The sequence below is a fragment of the Loxodonta africana genome, chromosome 4, assembly GCF_030014295.1.
Source record: "Loxodonta africana isolate mLoxAfr1 chromosome 4, mLoxAfr1.hap2, whole genome shotgun sequence".
Lineage (NCBI taxonomy): Eukaryota > Metazoa > Chordata > Mammalia > Proboscidea > Elephantidae > Loxodonta > Loxodonta africana.
Genome location: NC_087345.1, coordinates 70,624,994 through 70,649,637, shown reverse-complemented (window position 1 = coordinate 70,649,637; position 24,644 = coordinate 70,624,994). Strand labels below are relative to the sequence as shown.

At 40.9% G+C, this 24,644-nt stretch overlaps 1 protein-coding gene across 2 annotated transcripts in view; it reads left to right on the top strand.

The window, feature by feature from the left end:
• Positions 1–491: 491 nt before the first annotated feature.
• Positions 492–24,644, top strand: part of IRAK3 (interleukin 1 receptor associated kinase 3) — a 79,143-nt gene continuing 54,990 nt past the window's right edge. The window contains exon 1 of one of the 2 annotated variants that reach the window (XR_002787813.2): positions 492–711. Coding sequence is in view for 1 of the 2 variants with exons in the window: in XM_003405583.4 (XP_003405631.3) it covers positions 567–711 (145 nt within the window). In the remaining variant the exon portion in view is untranslated. The remainder of the gene's footprint in view (positions 712–24,644) is intronic. The other variant, XM_003405583.4, reaches the window with a different exon arrangement.

Below are 24,644 nucleotides of genomic sequence, written 5' to 3'. Positions count from 1 at the left end.
GACAGCCCATCCTAGGGCAGGCAGACAGGATGGTGATGTTGTTGTGAATTGCCCTTGAGTCAATTCTGACTCATGGAGTCCCATTTTGTGCAGCTGTGACCCTTCAGAAGCAAATCGCCAGGCCTGTTTCCCCAGTTGTCTCTAGGTGAGTTCCAACCACCAATCTGCTGGCTAGTAGCTGAGCACTTGTCTGCACCACCCAAGAATTAGTTCTGCAGTTCTGGTCTTTCTCCAGCTCTTACTCTTTGCCTTGTCTCTTCCATCACACTCTAAACCCAGAAGTATGAAAGGACTCTGTTCGAAACAGGAAGTCAAAAAGGAAGGGATAACCAGAGGAAGGGAGACCCCACAGCCAGGCTGGCCGTCCGCGGACGCATCCCTGGGGAGAGGCGCCTTGCGTCATGTGGGTCCGCCCCTTGAACGGCCTGGGCACAGCGAGTTCTGCTGCCTTGGCCTCTGTCGTGGAAGGAGGATTTCCGCGGTTGTGAAACAGTAGCTCGCGGGCGTGGAGGCAGACTGGGCTTTGCATCCCTCCTTTGTTTTCCCTGGTCTTCGGCTGCCGAACCATGGCCTGGGCGGCGGCGGGGAACCGCGGAGCCCGCGGCGCGCTCTCGGCGCGCACCTTACTGTTTGACCTGCCGCCCGCGCTGCTAGGCGAGCTTTGCGCGGTCCTGGACAGCTGCGACGGCCCGCTGGGCTGGCGCGGCCTCGGTGAGTGCGGCCCCCTCACGGGGGCGGAGGGGTCGGGGAGGCGGGGGCCGCAGTGCGCAAGGTCCGTGCGAGCTGCTGTTCGCGCTGCTGGATGAGCTCTGCGCGGCTCTGGGCAACTGCGACGGTGCGTCTGGCTGGCACCGCCTACTGAAGGTTCCGACGGTCGGAACCGTCCTTTCCGTTCCTTGGGAATTAGGCATGAATATTCCCTCAGACCCATACAATAGCTCCCACTCCTCTTTTAAGGAAACGTCGGGTATCGTAATATTAGCGACCAGAGGATTGGAAAAGGAGCCCTGGTTGCGCAATGGTTAAGCACTTGGCTGCTAACCTAAAGATTGGCAGTCGAAACCCACTCAGCCACTTCCCACGGGAAAGACAGCCTAAGAAACTCTATGGGGAGCAGTTCTACTCTGTGGAATGACTTGAGGGCACACAACAACGGCGGCTTGGAAAAGGAAGATAAACCAGCGTGATACCATCCTGTTTCTATCATTTTTCAGCTTTATCTGCTTCGGAATATTTTGTCGTCTTTTCTCTCCGCACAATTACCCCAGAATATAATTTACATGTTAAAACATTTTTATAACTCTAGAATATTTATTCTTTGGTGTTTTCAGTGCACCCCCAAGTCCTCAATTAAGTTGCAGGTGAAATTCTAGGTTAAAGTATTATTTGTAATTAACTTTCCTTCCAATTTTCTTAAATAAATGTATCTTGCTTATTTTTTCCAATTTGGTGGAATGAAGGTTTATGTTAAAGAATGGCTGTTTAATTTAATCTACAAAATTGGCTGCAAAACTTCATTTTATGCAGACCTTGTGGAAAGCTGAGCAAATGTCAGAAGTGTTAAAGTGTTGAATGTAATCATCAGAAATAATTCAGACAAAACCTTTTGTTTTATTAAGTGTAGGCTTTTTGCTGTTGGTTTTTAATGCTTCGTTATATCACTTTTAATGCTAATTCATAATAAACATTATGTCAAAACATTAAATTCTCTGAAATAGCTATTTTTCTTTCCAAGAATAGCGAAGACCTATGAAGAGAACAGTTTTGTTGTTTGTTGGTTGATGAACGAGGTAGTCACACTTTCTGGAATTGTAGCATTGGGCTTCCAGTTATTTTATAAATTGTTTATATATTATAAACTCTGTAGTTTTAAATTATGGCCCTTAAGTAAACATCTCAGAAAAGAATACTCAACTCTTTGGTTCCTAGGAAAAAAAAGGGAAACTTCCAGTAGTCATTTGAGGGATAATATCCTTCCGCCACCAGATCTCCTTTAAATGGATGATGGTGTAAGCAGTATCTGCACCCACAAATTTTCTACAGTTACTGAATTTGTGAGAGAAAAATGCTCTTCATTCATTCAGTCCATGGATAGTGAAGGGGACCAGGTAGGTAACGTTCATGAAGCAGGTTGGTGGAGACTGTGAAAACGAAAAAATACATACGCCCCATCTAAAAGAACAGCGCTCAGCCCCAGGTCATTGCTGCTTCTCGGAAGTACAGCCCAGTGTTGCTGGATCTTATCTTTTTTTTTATTTTTAACTTATTTTTGAATAGCCAGAGAAATCCAGATATTCATGCTTTACATCGATTGTCTCCTATTTCAGTTTCCACTTGTCCAGTGAAGCAGTTGCTGTTGTCACCACCAATGTTTTAACAGGTTATGAAACTGAAGTACAAAGAGGTTAAGTAACTTGCTCAAGTTCAGCAGCTAAGAGGAGGCAGAGCCAGGACTTGAACCATGGCAGTCTGGATTCAGAGCCTGTGCCTTAACCACATCCGCCCCACAGTTCCCCCGACAACTTCCTCAAGATTACAGCTACTGCTATGCTCTTTCCTGCTGCGTCTCAGAGCCTCCCTGAAGTACAGCCATTTCTGACAGGAAAGAACAATTCAGTGAGCCATTTCATGCATACAGCCTTGTCTTCCCAGTGGAAAGGGCTAGAGTGTTGTTTACTCCTTCATACTCCAGCTGTAATTTATTGGGCAAGAGGTTGTGTCTACTGAGTGCCTGGACCACGTAGCTCTGAAAAGGACTGGAACTGACAAGCCGCTTCATGAATTGTTGGCTTGGTGAAAAGGGAAGGCTGGCTCAGCCCAGGGCCCTTGAGGACAACTGTGTTTTCATATTGGTACAGTGAAGGGAGAGAGGGCTAAGAGGTGCAGGACCCTAGAGGGGAACGGGAAAGCGTTGGAAGAGTGAATTAAGCACCAAAACCAAAGTCATTGCCCTTGAGTCAATTCCAATTTATAGCGGCCCATGGGACAGAGTGGAATTGCCGCATAGGGTTTCCAAGGCTGTACTCTTCACAGAAGCAGATTGCCACATCTTTCTCCTGTGGATCGGCTGGTAGGTTCGGTTAGCAGTTGGACACATTAACCACTGTGCCACCAGGGCTCCTTGAGTTAAGGACAGTCCCTTTTATGCTCAGAACAGCTCAGGGCCTAAAGGTACAGAGGGCCCCACATTCCATATAGAAGACAACTGGAACAAGGATAGGCAAAGCTGCCTCAAACTGATCATGATTCTTGGTAGTGAATATCAGAGCTGTGTTTACGAAGGTGGCTCAGAAAAAGACAGATCATATAACAATATATATGATATCATCAGTGTGTACAGGATTAAGTAGGCCAGATGTTCACAAGCCTGAAAGCTGAGGAAAGTTGGGCAAGTGTTAAGTGTAATCATCAGAAATAATTCAGACAAAAATCTTTGTTTTTCTTAAGTGCAGGTTTGCAGTCTGGTAAAGATACAAATGCTCAAGCTCTCCCCCTGAAGCTGTTGATTCAGTAGGTCTGGGTTGAGGGTACAGCACCTCTCTGGTTATTGCCAGGCCCCACCGTGATTGTTATGCAGTGTGGTTTGGGAGCCATTGCTTAGGTCAAATTCTCCTCTTTAATAGTATCTTAATATAAGTTAGTTTGCTATACTCTTTTGCTACTGCACTTAGTTCTTTGTATCTTTAAACATATTCTACATATGATCTTCAAATCACTTTTGTGAAGTACTGCTATTAGAAATATGGAATGTCAAGATAATGTATCTTCTGGCTGACATTGATGATTTTGTGGTTTTATAGTGAAAGCGGGAACTTAGATTGGAAAATGTTAACTTATAACGCCTTACAGACATGATAACGTCTACGCAGAGCCTCTGGTGACAGTTCATTTCATTACATTACCATAGATGGGTATTTAAATTGTTTGGAGCAGTTCATTGGTGGCACAGTGGTTAAGAGCTCCATTGCTAACCAAAAGGTCACCAGTTCGAATCCACTAACCACTCTTTAGAAACCCTGTGGGGCACTTCTGTTCTGTCCTATAGGGTCGTTATGAGTCAGAATCATATCGACAGCAATGGATTTTTTTGTTTTTTTTAGTTCATACCGTAAAACCTCTCAACACTTACAGTACACTAAGAAACTTTTTTTTTTTCCAGATAGGTTGTATTCAATTTTCTTCCTCTCAGGAAAGAAAAAAAAAAAAAAAACTATCATGGAAATTATTATTAATAACTTTAAAACAGTTAAATGTAGAATCACATTAAATTTGTAGTTGAATATTCAATAAAGATAAAAATAATAGTAATTGTAAGTACAGCTGCCATCTATGAGTGCTTGGAGCCCTGGTGGCTCAGTGATTAAGTGTTAGGCTACTAACCAGAAGGTTAGCAATTCGAACCCACCAGCTGCTCCACAGGAGAAAGATGTGGCAGTCTGCTTCCGTAAAGATCGCAGCCTTGGAAACCCTATGGGACAGTTCTACTCTGCCCTACAGGGTCTCTATGAGTTGGAATCCACTTGACAACAGTGGGTTTGGTTTTTGGTTTATTGAGTGCTTTACTATCTGCCAAGCACTGTGCTAAGTATTTTATATGAATCATCTCATTTACTTAGCACAAAAAATTCTATGAGGCAGGTTTTCCTACTATTTCCATTTTATAGACAAAGAAACTGAGTCTCAGAGAATTTAAGTAACTTGCCTTCAGTCACAGTCTCATAAATAGTGAACTAGGGTTCTAATCAGGTGGACTCCAGAAGCTGTATTCCTCCTTTTAAGAATAGTTTTAGATTTACAGAAAAATTTAGACGATAATACAAAGAGTTCCCACGTAGTCCACACTCTTCTCTATGTCCTTGCCACTCATTTTCCCCTATTATTAACATCTTACATTAGTATGGTGCGTTTGTTGCTATTGATACATTATTGTTAACTGAAGTCCATACTTTTTTTGCATTTCCTTAGTTATTACCTAGTGTCCTTTTTTTGTTCCAGGATTCCCTCCACGATAACACATTGCATTTAGTTGCCCTGTTTCCTTAGGCTCTTCTTGGCAGTGATGGTTTCTTAGACTTTCCTTATTATTGATAATCTTGATAGTTTTTTGTTTTGTTTGTGATTTAGGTGAAATTTTATAGAACAAATTAGTTTCTCATTCAAAAATTTATACTCAAATTGTTTCGTGGCATTGGTTGCAATCCCATGTTGTGTCAGCACTCTCCCCCTTTCCCTTTCCATCCTGGGTTCCATTGTCCAGTTTTCCTGTCCCTTCTCTCCTGCTTTTGTTTTGGAACAGGTGTTGCCCACTTGATCTCTTATACTTGATTTATCTAAGCAGCACGTTCCTTACGTGTGTCGTTGTTTGTTTTATGTTGTTGTTAGGTGCCATCAAGTCGGTTCTGACTTATAGCTACGGTACGTACAACAGAACGAAACACTGCTGGGTCCTGCGCCATCTTTGCTATGCTTGAGCCCATTGTTGCAGCCACTGTGTCAATCCATCTCATGGAGGGTCTTCTTCCCCTTTATTGCTGACCCTCTGCCTTACCAAGCATGATGTCTTTCTCCAGGGACTGGTCCCTCCTGATAACATGTCCAGAGTAAGTGAGATGAAGTCTTGCCATTTTCCCTTCCAAGGAGCACTCTGGCTATATTTCTTTTAAGACAGGATTGTTTGTTCTTCTGGCAGTCCGTGGTATATTCAATATTCTTTTTTGCTTTATAGGCCAAAAAAAAAAAAAATTTTTTTTTTTTTGTTTTTTAATATTTGGCTGAAAGGTGAACTTCAGAAGTGGCTTCAATTATCGAGTTAGAAGGGTGTTCAGGTACCATAGTTTCCAGAGTTCCTCCAGTCTCTGTCAGACCAGAAAGCCTGGTCTTTTTTGTGAATTTGGTCATTTGTTTTGCATTTTTCTCCTGCTCTGTTCGGTACTCTGTGTTGTACTCCCAGTCAGAGCTATCCTTGGAGTTTTGAGGAGTCAGGTATTTTGTGGAATGTCCCTCAACTGGGAGTTGCCTGGTGTTTTTCTCATGGTTAAACTGAGGTCCTGGGTTTTTGGAAGAAAAATCACAGACAGGTGAAATGTCATTTTCTTTACATAGTATCAAGGGTAGATACTATCAACATGACTTATCACTGATGATGTTGACCTTGATCACTTGGATGAGGTAGTGTTTGCCAGGTTTCTCCATTGTAAAGTTGCTCTTTACCCTAGCCCCGCTCTTCATACTGATGTACTATTTGAAGGAAAGTCACTATGTATACCCCAAACTTAAGGAGGAGGGAATTATGCTCCTTCTCTTTGAAGGCTGAGTGCAGTCTGTGTTCTTTTGATCACTTTTTTCTTGTGTCCTACAATGTCCTCGTTAGACCTCACATCCAGTCTAATCTACCACCCATTTCTATGTTCCCCTTAAAGGCAAAATTCTTCAAAATGTCTATCTATATTCCAGGTTCTCTCCTCCCATTCTCCCTTGTCTGTTGCCCTGGTTAGGCTCTGACTCATGGCGATCCTCTGTGCAACAGAATGAAACGTTACCCTGTCCTGCGCCATCTTCATGGCTGTTGGTATGCTAAAGTCCGTTGTTGCAACCACTGTGTATTTTGAGTGTCTTCCAACCTAGGGGGCTCATCTTCCAGCAATATATCAAACAATGTTCTATTGTAATCCATGAGGTTTTCATTGGCTGAATTTCAGAAGTAGATTGCCAGGCCTTTCTTCTTAGTCTGTCTTAGTCTGGAAGCTCTGCTGAAACCTGTCCATCGTGGGTGATCCTGCTGGTATTTGAAATACGAGTGGCATAGTTTCCAGCATCACAGCAATATGAAAGTCACCACAGTACAACAAACTGTCAGATGGGTGGTGGGTTCTCCCTTGAACTCACTCCAATACAGCTTTCACCTTTACCGATCCACTGAGATTCCTCTCTTCTAAGGTCAACAAGATTAAATCCAATGATCAGTGCTCCGTCCTCACCTTATTTAACACGTTGAAGCACTTTTTTTTTTTTTTTACTTTCAGGACATGACAGTCCTATTTTTTGTCCTTACAGGTTCCTCTTTATCTCTCTCATCTCTTGAGTGCCTATCATGGATTGAATTGTGTACCCCCAAAATAGGTGTATCAATTTGCCTAGGCCATGATTCCCAGTGCTGTTTGATTGTCCACCGTTTTGTCATCTGATGTGATTTTTCTATGTGTTGTAAATCCTATCTTTGTGATGTTGATGGAAACCCTGGTGGCGTAGTGGTTAAGAGTTCAGCTACTCACCAAAAGGTCAGCAGTTTGAATCCATCAGATGCTCTTTGGAAACCCTGTGGGGCAGTTCTACTCTGTCCTATAGGGTTGCTATGAGTCAGAATCAACTCGACAGCAGTGGGTTTGGTTTTTTGGTTGTGATGTTGATGAGATGGGATTAACGGCAGTTAATGAGGCAGAACTCAATCTACAAGATTGGATTGTGTCTTGAGCCAGTCTCTATTGAAGCAAGCAGAAAGGCATGGGGATCTCATGGCAGCAAGCAAGAAGTGCCAGGAGCAGAGCATGTCCTTTGGACCTGAGGTGCCTGTGCTGAGCAGCTCCTAGTCCAGGGGAAGATTGATGACAAGGACCTTCCCCCAGAGCTGACAGAGAGATAAAGCCTTCCTGTGGAGCTAGCGTCTTGAATTTGGACTTCTAGCCTACTAGACTGTGAGAGAATAGATGTCTCTTAGTTAAAGCCATCCACTTGTGGTATTTCTGTTATAGCAAGCAGCACAAGATGTCTAAGACAGTGCCCCTGGGTTTTAGCCCATGGACCTTTTCTGTTTATCTACTACACCCATTACCTTGTAAATTCCATCTATATGCTAATAACTCCCAAATTTCTAGTGCGGGTCTCTTTCTTAAACTCCATTCTCATCCATCTACTTGTCTACTTGATAGACATCTCAAACTAAACAGTTGTCTGTATCTCAGTTATTGGCAACTCCATCCTTCCATTTGTTCTGGACAAAAATATTAGAGTCATCTTTGACTTCCCACTTTCTCTCACAAACCCACATCCTGTCTGTCAGCAAATGTTGTTGGCTTTGCCTTCAGAATGTTTCCAATGATCTGACTATTTCTTACCACCACCACCGCAGCCATTCTGTTCCAAACCACTATGAGATCCCCCCCGAATTATTTCAGCAGTCTTCTAACTGGACTTCCTGCTACTGCCCTTGTCCTCCTTAAGTCAATCATCAACACAGCAGCCAGTAAGCCTGTTAAACATTAAAATCTATTTCACCATAATTCTACTCAGAACCCTCCAATAACTTCCTGTCTCATCAGAGTAAACAGCACAGCCCTAGATGACTTTTCTCACTTTGTTCTCCCTCTTATCCATTAACTGCAGCCACACTGGCCACCCTTGCTGGTCCTTAAACATGCAAGGAACATTCTTCTCTCAGGTAACCGTGAGTCTTGCTTCCTCACCTTCTTCATGCGTTTGTTTAAACATTACCTACCCTAACCACTCTTTTAAAATGATATCCTTACTTCCTTAAGAGCATTTTCTACCTTGTTTTTCTCAATAGCGTTTATCGCCTCTCACATACTTTGTGTTTATATATATTTGTGTTTACTGCCCATCTATCCCACTAGGAAATAAGCTTCATGAGGGCAAGAATTTTTGTTTGCCTTGTTTCAATGTACCCTGCTGAATTCCCTGGCATCTAAAATTACACCTAGCACAAAGCAGGCATTCAGTAAACATTTGTTGCTGAATGAATTAATGAATGAACAGACATTTATTAAGCACCCAAAACTTGTTGGGCAGAATCTTAGACAAAGCACTGTTAGATACAATGTCATAGTCCCTGCTTCTTAAGGCATTTCCAATTTAATGTAGGCAACACACTCTTTTTTCACAGATGTCACAGAGAAGTTTATCAAGGGAATAAAGTATGAGGAAATAGTAGGGATTAAAGCTTGGGTGTGGTGGTACAGTGGTTAAGAGCTTGGCTGCTAACCAAAAAGTCGGCAGTTCAAATCCACCAGATCCTTGGGAATACTATGGAGCAGTTCTACTCTGTCCTGTAGGGTCGCTATGAGTTGAAATCAGCTTGATGGCACCAGGTTTGATTTTTTCGGCATGGAATTACACAGCTTTTGAGGTCTAGGCTGAAATCGTGGTGTTGAGGAGTGAACTGTTACTAAATTCTCTCCCAGAGATAGTTACTGTCAGGTCCTTACCTGGGTCTAGGAATACGAGCAGGTCAGATGGAGGAGGAACAACTGAAAAATCACGCACAGTCCTACCCAGTTGTGGGGTATGAGTCCTACTCAGGTATGGGGTGAAAAATACAGATAGGCTTAAGCGTGCATATATTATTTTTTTGTAAAACTTAACTGTTGTTGTTGTTGTTGTTCCGTGCCATTGAGCTGACTCCAATTCATAGCGACTCATGTGACAGAGTAGAACTGCCCCATAGGGTTTTCTTGGAAGAAGTGCAGCCAGAATTCTCCTTAAAAGCGAGGATGGCGAAGCTTTGTCTCACTTACTTTGAACATATTATCAGAAGGGACCAGTCCTTTAGAAGGACATCATACTCAGTGAAGTAGAAGGTGAATGAAAAAGAGGAAGATCCTCAATGAAATGAGTTGACACAGTGGCTGCAACAATGGGCTCAAACATAACAGCGATTGTGAGGATGGCACAGGATGGGGCAGTGTTTCTTTCTGTTGTACCTAAAGTTGCTATGAGTTGGAAGCGACTTGACTGTGCCTAACAACAAATAGCAAATCTTTACCGAAGGAGCCTTGGTGGTGCAGTGGTGAAGCACTTGGCTGCTAACTGAAAGATCAGCAGTTCAAACCAACTAGCTTGCCCTGGGGGAGAAAGATGTGGCAATCAGCTTCCATAAAGATTACAGCTTTGGAACCCCACAGGGCAGTTGCTGAATGGGTTCAAACCGCCAACCTAATGATTAGCAGCTGAGTGATTAATATGAACAGTCGAGCTAAATTACACTTTTGAGTTTTGTTTTCTTCTTCTTTATTTATTTATTTATGGAACTAAAAATATCTTCAATCTTGAATGTTCTTTTTTTTAAAAATTCATTAATTTCTTTGTATGCTTTATAGAAAGAAAGAAAAAGGTCGTCTTTCCTTTTTCTATTACGTTCTTAAAACAAACCTTGCAAGAACGCAGTCAATTTCCTAGGGGTTTTGGCATGTGGCTATATGCAAATATAAAGACTGTAAATAGGGTGTGTTGCATTGGTCTGAAAAACCCCTTTAAATACATATTTGCATATGGAGATGTGATTTCTACAACTGGAATCCGCAGGGGTTAATGTTACCTAGACAAGCCTGCATTCTCAAAATATCCTCTGTGGACCTCTGAGTGCTGAGTAGTTGTTAAAACCATCAGTTATCTTCAGGTGAACTGATTTCTGAACTTCTCAGATGGACTCTTTGGCTTATATTATGCCAAGATGTCTTGGAACAAAAGAATATTTGCTTTCTAAAACTCTGCTTAACTTAGGCACATTTTTCTTAATTTGCCTTTTTATTTTATAATGCTCTCAAGTTTACAACACAATTAGTCATTTTGAACTTCCTCTTAATTTTTATTTGTTTTATACTGTGAATAAATAAGATCCTATGTTTTGGAAGGAAACAAGGAAGGAAGGATGGAAGAGCCTATGAATATCAAGGAAGATAATTAACATGTCAAGAGTTTGCACTCCCGGAGCATCAAATTGCAGCTATTGTTTTATAGAATTTGATCTACATGGATTATACATAGTACGGATGCTAATAATAGTCTTTAGTGGTGTTTCAATTCAGAATGCATCATCATTAGAGAAAAGCTATTAAGGTTGCACTGTGCATCTCCAGGTAGAGAAAGGGACAGTGTATTTCATTTCTAATCTTTGAAGCAATCTATGCATGGAGCCAGCATCCATTTTAACTGAGCCCTGGGTCAGTTTCACACCATGAATTTGTAGGACTAGAAAGCTGCCTTGGCCTAATCTAGCTTTCTTTAGCCTTAGTACAAACTCGGAACCAAGAGTTCTGAGAAGGTGATGTGAAGATGGAAGCATCAGTGTTGGAGAACTAAAAAGCCCAGCTCATTTGGCATCTGCTTATTTACCCTCCAGCTGAATCTCAGACACGTGCTCGAGAGCCTCTTATATGAGCAGTTTCTCAGCCACACCAATGGTGGGAGAGCACAGAGCCATGACCTGTTGCACTTTAACAGGGAAAATCAGAAAATTTAAAAAGCAGAAGCAATATGGGGAATGGATTGATTTGGGAAAGCTGACAACCCCTGAATTTCCTTAATAGTTATGAACTGTCCCTTTCCTACTGTGAGAACTGTCATAAGCTATAAAATGATTTTGCCTTTGAATGTGCAAATATTGTATAAAAGACTGCTACTATTGCCACCAGATGGATTTCCAAAAAAATAAAACTTCTGTCTTTGAATCGCTTTCTCAGAAATCTTAGACTGGTCCAATTGCTTTCAGAATGAAGTTTAATTTCTTATGCTTATACCCAGGACCTGCCAGAATTTGCCCGCTTATGCCCTCTGCCATTACTGGAACAACTCCATGTGTGCGACAGGCCTTTCCTCTTCCATCAGCCTATTTAAACCTTGCTCTACGCCATCCACCCCTGTTGCAGAACCAGCTGATGTCCGATCACCCTTGCTTTCCTTCCCTCACTTTGCTGAAATGTGATAGACTTCCCTTGTTGGAATGTTAATTTTGAGGCAAGGAGGTATTTTAAAGATTTGAGGTGTTTTAAAATCACCTCAAGTGCAGTGCAAGGAAGAGCAGCTAAATTTAGTGTATGTTTTTGGTGGGACTACATCAAAGGACTGGGGTCCCAGGGTAGTGCAAATGGTTAACTGAAAGAATGGCAGTTCAAACCCTCCCAGAGGCTCCTGGGAAGAAAGGCCTGGTGATCTGCTTCCGAAATGTCACAGCCTTGAAAACTCTGTGGAGTGCAGTTCTACTCTGTAACACATGGGGTCACTAAATAAGATAGAATTGACTCTCTAACCCATTGCCATCAAGTTGATTCCAACTCATGGAGACCCTGCAGGATAGAGTAGAACGGACGCATAGGGTTTCCAAGGAGTGGCTGGTGGATTAGAACCGCTGATTTTATGGTTAGCAGCTGAGCTCTTAACTACTCCGCCACCAGGGCTCCAACTGACTCTATAGCAACTATTTTTTTTCCCAAAGGACGTTTACTAATGAGAAGCTTGAGATTGCTCATTAAGGCTGAGACTTGCCTGATGCTGCACTGTAGGTGGGTGGTAGAGCTCCCACTAAACCTGGGTGCACCCACATGCACCCAGAGGCCTGCAGCAATGCTCTATTTTCACTGGTGGCTTTTCTCCTTAGAAGATAGTATAGTCTCTGGGGCTCAGAGTTCATTCTTTTGTGGAATTTTCAAACTTAAACTCAGGTGATTCCTCCCCTCCCTCAGGAGAGCACACCCTATCCAACAATTCCTTAAATATTGGCCTCTCTCTAGACATACTCGTAATTATAGACTTGGCTCTAGACTTGCCTTCTTTCTCCCTCCTTTGCCTTAAAGTACGCTTTAAAATTCGGAAGTTGTACAAAAAGGCAGTATAATTTTTTACTTGAAGAACTCTGTTAACTCAGGTGCGGTAAAACTCATATACATTCAGTACAACTTTAAGATATTTATAGCACACCCGAAATAAGTCATATATAATGTTTTTGAGCAACTAAAAGCCAAGAGTCTTCACAGAACATTTTCCTGATCCTACCCAGATGCATGGGACAAAATTTAAAGCAGCATTCCTAACTAAAATAACTCTAACTGTATTACAAATGAGTAACCACACTGAAGGGTGTGAGGAAGAAAAGAACCAACCCAAATAACTATGGAAAATAGTATCTTAACTGAATAAGATTAAGGGCAAAAAGGATTTGTACGTAAACCCTCTAATTTAGTTAGTGAACATGTTTCTCACAGGGCAATTCTGAAACTATGTGTATAGTTGAATTGAACAATCAAGTAAATATATTGTACATAGTGAGGGCAGAGTTTCTCATTAATCGAGAACAAAGTTATAATGAGGAAAAGCTACAAATATGTGATTGGGACCAGAAACAACAGTATAAACTCATTTTATTTTTTATTGTGCTTTAGGTGAAAGTTTACGGCTCAAGTTAATTTCTCATAAAAAGATTTATACATATATTGTTTTGTGACATTAGTTGCAATCCCCATACTGTGACAGCACACTCCCCCTTTCCACCCTGGGTTCCCTGTGTTCATTCGTTGGTTCCTGTCCCTTCCTGCCTTCTTATCCTGCCTCCGAACAGGAGCTGCCAATTTGGTCTCGTGTATCTGATTGAAGGAAGAAGCAGGCTCTTCATATGTCTTATTTTTTATTTTGTAGTCCTGTCTGATCTATGTCTGAAGAGTGAACTTCAGGAATGGTTTCAGTTCTGGGTTAACAGTGTGTCCGGGGGCCGTAGTTTCAGGGATTCCTCCAGTCTCTGTCAGACCATGAAGTCTGGTATTTTTATGAGAATTTGGTTTCTGCTCCACACTTTTCTCTTGCTCTGTCTGGGACTCTCTGTTGTGTTCCCTGTCAGGGCAGTCATTGGTGGTAGCCAGGTACCATCTAGTTCTTTTGGTCTCAGGCTTGTGGAATCTCTGGTTCATGTGGTCCTTTAGTCTCTTGAGCTAATATTTTCTTTGTGTCTTGGGTTTTCTTCATTCTCCTTTGCAACAAGAGGAATGGAACCAATTGATGCATCTTAGGTGACCGCTCTAAAGCTTTTAAGATGCCAGACCCCAGATGCCACTCACCAAAGTGGGATGCAGACCATTTTCTTAATAAACTTCATTATGCCAATTGATCTAGATATCCCCTTGTAAACTCATTTTAGTACGTACTGTTGTTGCTATTATTAGGTGCCATTGAGTTGGTTTCTACTCATAGTGACCCTATTTGCCACAGAATGAAACACTGCCAGGTCCTGCACCATCCTCACAATTGTTGCTCTGTTTGAGCCCATTGTTGCAGCCACTATGTCAATCCAGCTTCTTGAGGGTCTTCTTCTTTTTTGCTGACCCTGTACTTTACCAATCATGATGTCCCTCTCTAGGGACTGATCCCTCCTGATAACATGGTCAAAGTTCTTGAGACGAAATCTCACCATTCTTGCTTCTAAGGAGTATTCTGACTGTACTTCTTTCAAGACAGATTTGTTCGTTCTTCTGACAGTCCATGGTATACCAGTATTCAATATTCTTCACCAACACCATCATTCAAAAGCATCAGTTCTTCTTTGGTATTCCTTATTCATTACCCAGCTGTTGCATGTATATGAGGTGATTGAAAATACCATGGCTTGGGTCAGGTGCACCTTAGTCCTCAAAGTGACATCCTAACTTTTTAACACTTTAAAGAGGTCTTTTATAGTAGATTTGCCCAGTGTAATGTGTCGTTTCAATTTTTGACTCATGCTTCCGTGGGCATTGATTGTGGATCCAAGTAAAATGAAACCCTTGACATCTTCTGTATATATATATTTTTAATCATGATGTTGCTTATTGATCCAGTTGTGAGGATTTTTGTTTTCTTTATATTGAAGTGTAATCCATACTGAAGGCTGTGGCCTTTGATCTTCACCAGTAAGTGCTTCAAGTCCTCTTCAGTTTCAGCAAGCAAGTTTGTATCATCTGCATATCACAGGTTGTTAACGAGTCCCCCAACAATCCTGATGCCGTGTTCTTCTTCATATAGTCCAACTTCTCGGATTATTTGCTCAGCACAAATATTGAAAAGTATGGTGAAAGGATTCAACCCTGACACACACCATTCCTGATTTTAAACCATGCAGTTAACCTCGTTGTGTCTGAAAGGCTGCCTCTTGGTTATGCACAGATTTGCAGGAGCACAATTACGTGTTCTGAAATTCTCCTCAGTGTTGTCCATAATTTGTTATGATGCACACTGTCCAATGGCTTTGCATAGTCAATAAAACCCAGTATTTTACTGTGTGATTGTGATGGTTAAGATTGTGTGTCTGCTTGGCTGGGCCATGATTCTCAGTGTTTATATGTGATCACCCCCAGGATGGAATCTGGTCTGATAGGCAGGCAGTTGAAAGGAAGTTTCCTTGGGCTCGTGGCCACATCTGAATGTAAATGGACGCTCTGGCTTTTGCCTGCTCTGGATGCTGCAGCTGCCTCCTGTTCGTCTGACCTCTGGTTCGTGGGACTTGAGCTAGCAGATTGTCCGCCAGTCTTGGGATTTGTCTATCTTCGCAGCCTGTGAGCAAGAGCCCTGCTCTTTGACCTACTGATCTTGGGTTTGCCAGCCCCTGAAGCTATGTGATTCAGGAGAAGCCTTGCAGTTTTGCCTGGTAATCTTGGAATTCATTGATCTTCAGAGCTTGTGAACAAGAGCCCTGCTCTCTGACCTGCCGATCTTGGGTTTGCCAGCCCCTGTGGCTACATGAATCAGGAGAAGCCTCTATCCTCATCCACGGACTTGGAACATTCTAGCCTCTACAATCACTTGAGCCATTTCATTAATATCAGTCTCTCTCTATGTATATTTATATGGTTTGCTTCTCTAAAAAACCCAGCCTAAGACAGTGGTATTCTCTGCTTTAGCTAAGATTCATCTGAGATCAGCCAACAATATCCTTTATCCCACATTCTCTTCTGAATCTGGCTTGAATTTCTGGCAGTTCCCTGTCGATGTACTGCTGCAACCATTTTTGAATTACCTTCAGCAAAATTTTACTTGCATGTAATATTAATGATATTGTTTGATAATTTCCACATTCTGTTAGATCACGTTTCTTTAGAATAGGCACAAATATGGATCTCTTCCAGTTGGTTGGCCAGGTATCTGCCTTCCAAATTTCTTGGCATAGACAAGCGAGTGCTTCTAGCAATGCATCCATTTGTTAAAAACATTTCCATCAGTATTCCATCAATTCCTGGGGCCTTGTTTTTCACCAATGCCTTCAGTGCAACTTGGACTTTTTCCTTCAATACTGTTGGTTCTAGATTATATGCAACCTGCTGAAATGGTTGAATGTCAGCCAATTCTTTTTGGTACAGTGACTGTGTGTTCCTTCCATCTTCTTTTGATGCTTCCTTCATTGTTCAATATTTTGCACATGGAATCCTTTAGTATTGCAACTCAAGGTTTGAATTTTTTCTTCAGTTCTTTCAGCTTAAGAAATTCCGAGTGTGTTCTCCTCTTTTGGTTTTCTTACTTCATATCTTTGCACATTTTATTATAATGCTTTACTTTGTCTTCTCGAGCTGTCCTTTGAAATCTTCTGTTCAGCTCTTTTACTTCATCGTTTCTTTCTTTTTAGCTGCTCTAAGCTCAAGAGCAAGTTTCAAAGTCTCTTCTCACATTCATTTTGGCTTTACTTTCTTTCCTGTCTTTTTAATGACATTTTGCTTTCTTCATGTATTATGTCCTTGATGCCATCCCATAACTCATCTGGTCTTTGGTCATTAGTGTTCAGTGCATTAAATCCATTCTTGAGATGTTCTGTAAATCCAGGTGGAATACACTCAAGGTCTTACTTTGGCTTTCATGGACTTATTTTATTTTTCTTCAGTTTCAGCTTGAACTTGCATGTGGTCAGTTGACAGTCTGCTCCACAGTCAGTCCCTGGCCTTGTTCTGACTGATGATATTGAGCTTCTCCTTCGTCTCTTTCTACAGATGTAGTTAACTTGATTCCTGTGTATTCTGTCTAGTGAGGTCCACGTGTATAGCTGTCATTAATATCGCTGAAGAAAGGTATTTCGAATAAACAGGTTGTTGGTCTTGCAAAATTCTATCATGTGATCTCCAGTGTTGTTTCTGTTACCAAGGCCACATTTTCCAACTACAGATCCCTTTTCTTTGTTTCCAACTTTTGCATCCATCACTAGAAATTTCAATGTATCTTGATTGCCTGTTTGATCAACTTCAGACTGCAGAAGTTGGTAAAAATCTTCAATTTCTTCACCTTTGGCATTAGTGATTGGTATGTAAATTTGAATAATAGTCATATTAATGGTCTTCCTTGTAGGTATGTGGATATTATCCTATCACTGACAGCACTGTACTTCAGGATAGACATTGAAATATCCCTTTTTACAATGAATACAACATTGTTCCTCTTCAGTTTGTCATTCCTGGCATAGTAGACCATATGATTGTTCATTTCAAAATGGCCAGTTTAATTTCTAACAACTTCCAATTTTCCTTGGTTCATACTTTGTACATTCCATGTTCTGATTATTAATGGATTTTGCCACTCTTTCTTCTCATTTTGAGTTGTGCCACCTCAGCAAACGAAGTTCCCAAAAGCTTTATTCCATCCACATCATTAAGGTCAACTCTACTTTGAGAAGGCAGTTCTTTCCCAGCCATATTTTGAGTGCCTTCCAACCTGAGGGGCTCATCTTCCAGCACTATGTCAGACATTGTTCTGCTGCTCTTTATAAAGTTTTCACTGGCCATTTTTTAAAGAAGTAGATCTCCAGGTCCTTCTTCCAAGTCTGTCTTAGTCTGGAAGATCCACTGAAACCTGTCCACCATGGGTGACCCTGCTGGTATTTGAAATACTGGTGGTGTAGCTTCCAGTATCACAGCAACATGCAAGCCACTGTAGTATGACAAACTGACAGGTGAGTGGTGGTTAATATGTATACAGACAGAGGAATATAGATGCATGGATTAGTATACATACATATATTTCCTAGCTCTGTCTGCTTGGAGAACGTACAAGCAATGAAACCTGGGCAGCAATGTGCACATCTAGCATCCATATTTTGGCTTTTAAACACCATTCTACAATAAAAGGAATCAAGGCTCCTTGCAAAAGTAGTTAATTCTAGGGCTAGAGCAGGGGAAATGTAAAATGAGTCTGGATTATCTTGCTGTGCTAGAATATAAGAAAGTGCTCAAAAAAGGGTGTGGGAACTTGTCAAAAAGACAGAGGCACCAACCTGAATGGACAAGGGTTAAACAATTTTACCCATGAAATAAATAATGATAGTTGGAATTTAACTTACAAAATAAAATAGATGTACACAAGTCCATACTGATATAAATAAATCATCGAGTATATAAATATATGGAGGAGATGGAACAGCTTTTTTTTTAGCTGAAGAATTAATAATTAATAAACACAGAAGGAAAAGTGAAATAGAAAACCACCATTATACAAACATCAAGGTGATAATTGTGATGAACACGATCCACTGATGAAAGCTAAAATTAGTGGGCAAAGTTTGTGGAGAAAGAGGATATTTCCAGAGTCTCAAAGTATCTTCCCAATGTAGTTATTATTTATAAAGAGAAAGATAAATTTTTAGTGTAGGAACTTGGCAGACACTACCTTAAACCAAACCCATTGATGTCGAGTCGATTCTGACTCATAGCGACCCTTTAGGACAGAGTAGAACTGCTCAATAGGGTTTCCAAGGAGTGCCTGGTGGATTCAAACTGCTGACCTTTTGGTTAGCAGCCTTAGCTCTTAACCACTACACCACCGGGGTTTCCAGACACTACCTTAGCCAAGTATAATAAGAGTAACTTACCTGTAATGAGACATCCACATCATGAACCCGTTGATATTGTGCCCTGAGAACACATCATTTTACTGTTCTGAAAGACAAGTAAAGGCTGAGGAACTGTCACAGATTGAAGAAGACTAAGGAGAAATATAGGAGCCCTTGTGACACAGTGGTTAAGTGCTTAGCTGCTAACTGAAAGGTTGGCAGTTCGAACTCACCAGCTGCTCCTCAGGAGAAAGATGTGGTAGTTCTCTTTTGTAAAGCCTTGAAAACACTATGGAGGAGGCGGGGCCAAGATGGCTGACTAGGTAGATGCTACCTCGGATCCCTCTTGCAACAAAGACTCAGAAAAACAAGTGAATTGATCACATACATGACAATCTATGAACCCTGATCATCAAACACAGATCTAAAGGGTTGACCTGAGTGACAGAGACTCAGCCAGCGCAAGCAGGCTGCACACTGACGCGGCTAACGAGAGAATGAGCAACCACGGGGAAGCAGCGACTGTTTTCAGAGCCTGGAGCCAGTGTCCCAGTCAGAAAACCTTGGCGCTGGGCTTTGGACTGGGTGCAGGGGAGCTGAGCAAGGCATCCTGAGATGGCGCAAACACGGGACGCAGCCCTAGCCCCAAGAAGTGACCTCGGGGGAAGCCCAGCCAGTGCACGTAGGCAGTGCAGTGACGCGGCTGACAGGAGGAGAAGTCATCGGGAGGCAGCAACTGGTTTTGGAGCCTGGAGTGCAGCGTACCAGCTGGGGAACCTTGGCACTGGGCTTTGGACTGGGAGTGGAAGAACTGACCACGGCTTCTGAGACAGCACAAGCACAGGACGTGGGCCTGACCCTCGGGGGCAGTCTTGACCCAGCCAACGCACACAGGCTACACACCCCTCAGGAATCTCAAATAAAACAGCCATCACCAGGCAAGATAAGTAACTTTGTCTGTATTCCTGGGTGCTACTCTCTCCTATCTCTCTGATCCCTCCCCTCCCCTTCCCAGGCGGCTTTATTAACATTGGAATTTCCTGGGCCAGAGAGTGAAGTGCTCTGCGGTTTTTTTTTTTGTTTGTTTGTCTTTTCCTAACAACCCATTCTCCTGGCCTGAGAGAAGCAGGGACCAAAAATCCTTCCCTAAGTTCCCGAAATTGGACTAAAAATACAGAACCAGCTCCAGCCAAGCATAGGAGATCCACAGTCTTGGGCTTTCATCCCTACAGGGAACAAGGTGGCTACTATAATGCAAAGGTACTTCTGATAGTGATCTGACTGTAATTGTTTTAGTAGATTACTGGAAAGACAAGTGTCCCGGGTCTGATATCTCTACCTATTAAACAGAGCCCTCACTGACCCACAATGGGGAACCGAGGGTTGAAGCTCCACTCAAACCACCTAGCCTTCTGCCATACAGGTCTGAGGATAGTGACACCTACCAATCTGTAGAGGTACATGCATTGGGTGCCTAAGGTACAGCTGCAGAGCCCACCCACCAAAGTGCTTTAGGAATAGAGACACACCTACCTCACTGGCACTTGGGGGAAGCCTGTCAGCATCCTTCCCCCCCGGGGTGTGACCCCCTGCTGCTACTAGAATCTGGTGCACACAACTATCACCACTACTCCTCTAAGTGAATAGGTGACAGTCTACACCACACACTTGGTGACCCAAAATCAGATTCTACTCAAGAATAGTGAATGGACTCTTAGGCTTATACATCTGGTAACAGCCCAAACCAGCTGGTAATAGGACGTAAGTGATTCAAAGCCTACAACAATCAAGACAGCGCAATCTAGTAGCCCATTTGTATATATTGAAAGAAAACAAAACAAGATAAGACTCAGTGAGCAAATATAAAATAAATCACTACAATATCTTATAGGTGGCTCAGAGACAGCAGTCAATATCAAACCACATAAAGAAGGAGACCATGATTGCTTCTACAACTCCCCAAATTAAAGAATCAAAATCTTTCCCAAATGAAGATACAATCCTGGAATTGCCAGATGCAGAATATAAAAAACTAATTTACAGAATGCTTCAAGACATCAGGGATAACCTCATAAAGGAAATAAAGCAATCTACAGAAAAAGCCAAGGAACACACTGAAAAAGCAGTTGAAGAAATCAAAAAGATTAAGAACCTAGTGGAAAAATTAATAAGCTGCAAGAATCCATAGAGAGACAGCATTCAGAAATCCGAAAGATTAACAGTAAAATTACAGAATTAGACAACTTAATAGGAAGTCAGCGGAGCAGAATCAAGCAGTTGGAATGCAGAGTGGAGGAGTTGGAAGATAAGGCAATTGACACCAATATAGTTGAAGAAAAATCAGATGAAACAATTAAAAAAAATGAAGAAACCCTAAGAATCATGTGGGACTCTATCAAGAAGAATAACTTGCGTGTGATTGGAGTTCCAGAACAGGGAGGGATAACAGAAAATACAGAGAGAATAGTTGAAGATCTGTTGGCAGAAGACTTCCCTGACATCATGAACGATGAAAGGGTATCTATCCAAGATGCTCATCGAACCCCATATAAGATTGATCCAAAAAGAAAATCACCAAGACATATTATCATCAAACTTGCCAAAACCAAAGATAAAGAGAAAATTTTAAAAGCAGCTGGGGATAAAAGAAAGGTCTCCTACAAAGGAGAATCAATAAGAATAAGTTCAGATTACTCAGCAGAAACCATGCAGTCAAGAAAGCAATGGATGACAAATATAGAGCATTGAAGGAGAAAAACTGCCAGCAGGTGTTTTAAGAATCATTTATCCAGCAAAACTCTCTCTCAAATATGAAGGTGAAATTAAAACATTTACAGATAAACACAAGCTTAGAGAATTTGCAGAAATCAATCCAAAGCTACAAGAAATACTAAAGGAAATTGGTTGGAAAATCAATAATATCAGATACCAACACAACACAAGGTCACAGAATGGAACATCCTGATATCAACTCAAATAGGGAAATCACAAACACAAATCAAGATTAATTTTAAAAAGAAAAAAATGCTCAAAACAGGGAATCACTGAAGTCATTATGTAAAAGATCACAATAATCAAAAAGAGGGACTAAATACAGGAGGCATAGAACTGCCATATGGAGAGGAAAACAAGGTGATATAGGATGATACAAGTTAGGTTTTTACTTAGAAAAATAGGGGTAAATAGTAAGGTAACCACAAAGAGGTCTAACAATTCCATAACTAAAAATAAAAACCAAGAAAAACATAACGACTCAGCAAACATAAATACAACTACTATGAAAATGAGGAGCACACAATCTACAAAGAAAAACGTCTCAGCACAAAAAAGTAAGTGGAAAAATGAAATTGTCAACAACACACACAAAAAGGCATCAAAATGACAACACTAAACACATACTTACCTATAATTATGCTGAATGTAAATGGACTAAATGCACCAATAAAGAGACAGAGAGTCTCAGACTAGATAAAGAAACACGATCCATCTATATGCTGCCTACCAGACACACACCTTAGACTTAGAGACACAAACAAACTGAAGCTCAAAGGACGGAAAAAAATATATCAAGCAAACAACAAGCAAAAAAGAGCAGGAGTAGCAATATTAATTTCTGACAAAATAGACTTTAAAGTTAAATCCACCACAAAGGATAAAGAAGGACACTACGTAATGATTAAAGGGACAATAGACCAGGAAGATATAACCATATTAAATATTTATGCACCCAATGACAGGGCTGTAAGATACGTAAAACAAACTTTAGCAGAACTGAAAAGTGAGATAGACACCTCCACAATAATAGTAGGAGGCTTCAACACACCACTTTTGGAGAAGGATAGGACTTCCAGTAAGAAGCTCAATAGAGACATGGAAGACCTAATTGGTACAATCAACCAACTTGACCTAATAGACTTATACAGAACACTCCACCCAACAGCTGCAAAGTGTACTTTTTTTTTCTAGTGCACATGGAACATTCTCTAGAATAGATCACATATTAGGTCATAAAACAAACCTTTGCAGAATCCAAAACATCAAAATATTACAAAGCATCTTCTCAGACCACAAGGCCATAAAAGTGGAAATCAATAACAGAAAAATTAGGGAAAAGAAGTCAAATACTTGGAAACTGAACAATACCCTGCTCAAAAAAGACTGGGTTAAAGAAGACATTAAGGAGCAAATAAAGAAATTCATAGAATGCAATGAGAATGAAAACGCTTCCTATCAAAACCTCTGGGACACAGCAAAAGCAGTGCTCAGAGGTCAATTTATATTGGTAAATGCACACATACATAAAGAAGAAAGAGCCAAAATCAGAGAACTGTCCCTACAACTTGAACAAATAGAAAGCGAGCAACAAAAGAATCCATCAGGCACAAGAAGAAAACAAATAATAAAAATTAGAGCTGAACTAAATGAATTAGAGAACAGAAAAACAATTGAAAGAATTAACAAAGCCAAAAGCTGGTTCTTTGAAAAAATTAACAAAATTGATAAACCATTGGCCAGACTGACTAAAGAAATACAGGAAAGGAAACAACCCAAATAAGAAACCACATGGGCCATATCACAACAGACCCAACTGAAATTAAAAGAATCATATCAGATTATTACAAAAAATTGTACTCTACCAAATTTGCAAACCAGAAGAAATGGATGAATTTCTAGAAAAACACTAGCTACCTAAACTAAAACAATCAGAAGTAGAACAACTAAGTAGACCCATAACAAAAAAAGAGATTGAAAAGGTAATCAAAAAACTCCCAACAAAAAAAAGCCCTGGCCCAGACGGCTTCACTGCAGAGTTCTACCAAACTTTCAGAGAAGAGTTAATACCACTACTACTAAAGGTATTTCAAAGCATAGAAAATAATGGAATACTACCTAACTCATTCTATAAAGCCACCATATCCCTGATACCAAAACCAGGTAAAGACACCACAAAAAAAGGAAAATTACAGACCTATATCCCTCATAAACATAGATGCAAAAATCCTCAACAAAATTCTAGCCAATAGAATTCAACAGCATATAAAAAAAAATAATCCACCACGACCAAGTGCGATTTATACCACGTATGCAAGGTTGGTTTAATATTAGAAAAACCATTAATGTAATCCACCATATAAATAATACGAAAGACAAAAACCACATGATCTTATCAATTGATGCAGAAAAGGCATTTGACAAAGTCCAACACCCATTCGTGATGAAAACTCTCAGCAAAATAGGAATTGAAGGAAAATTCCTCAACATAATAAAGGGCATCTATACAAAGCGAACAGCCAACATCATTCTAAATGGAAAGAGCCTGAAAGCATTTCCCTTGAGAACGGGAATCAGACAAGGATGCCTTCATCACCGCTCTTATTCAACATTGTGCTAGAGGTCCTAGCCAGAGCAATTAGGCTAGACAAAGAAATAAAGGGCATTCGGATTGGCAAGGAAGAAGTAAAATTATCTCTATTTGCAGATGACATGATCTTATACACAGAAAACGCTAAGGAATCCTCCAGAAAACTACTGAAACTAATAGAAGAGTTTGGCAGAGTCTCAGGTTATAAGATAAACATACAAAAATCACTTGCATTCCTCTACATCAACAAAAAGAACATCGAAGAGGAAATCACCAAATCAATACTATTCACAGTAGCCCCCAAGAAGATAAAATACTTAGGAATAAATCTTACTAAAGATGTAATAGACCCATACAAAGAAAACTACAAAGTACTAGTGCAAGAAACTAAAAGGGACCTACATAAGTGGAAAAACATACCTTGCTCATGGATAGGAAGACTTAACATGGTAAAAATGTCTATTCTACCAAAAGCCATCTATACATACAATGCACTTCCGATCCAAATTCCAATGACATTTTTGAAAGCGATGGAGAAACAAATCACCAACTTCATATGGAAGGGAAAGAAGCCCCGGATAAGTATAGCATTAATGAAAAAGAAGAAGAAAGTGGGAGGCCTCACTCTACCTGATTTTAGAACATATTATACAGCCACAGTAGTCAAAACAGCCTGGTACTGGTACAACAACAGGCACATAGACCAATGGAACAGAATTGAGAACC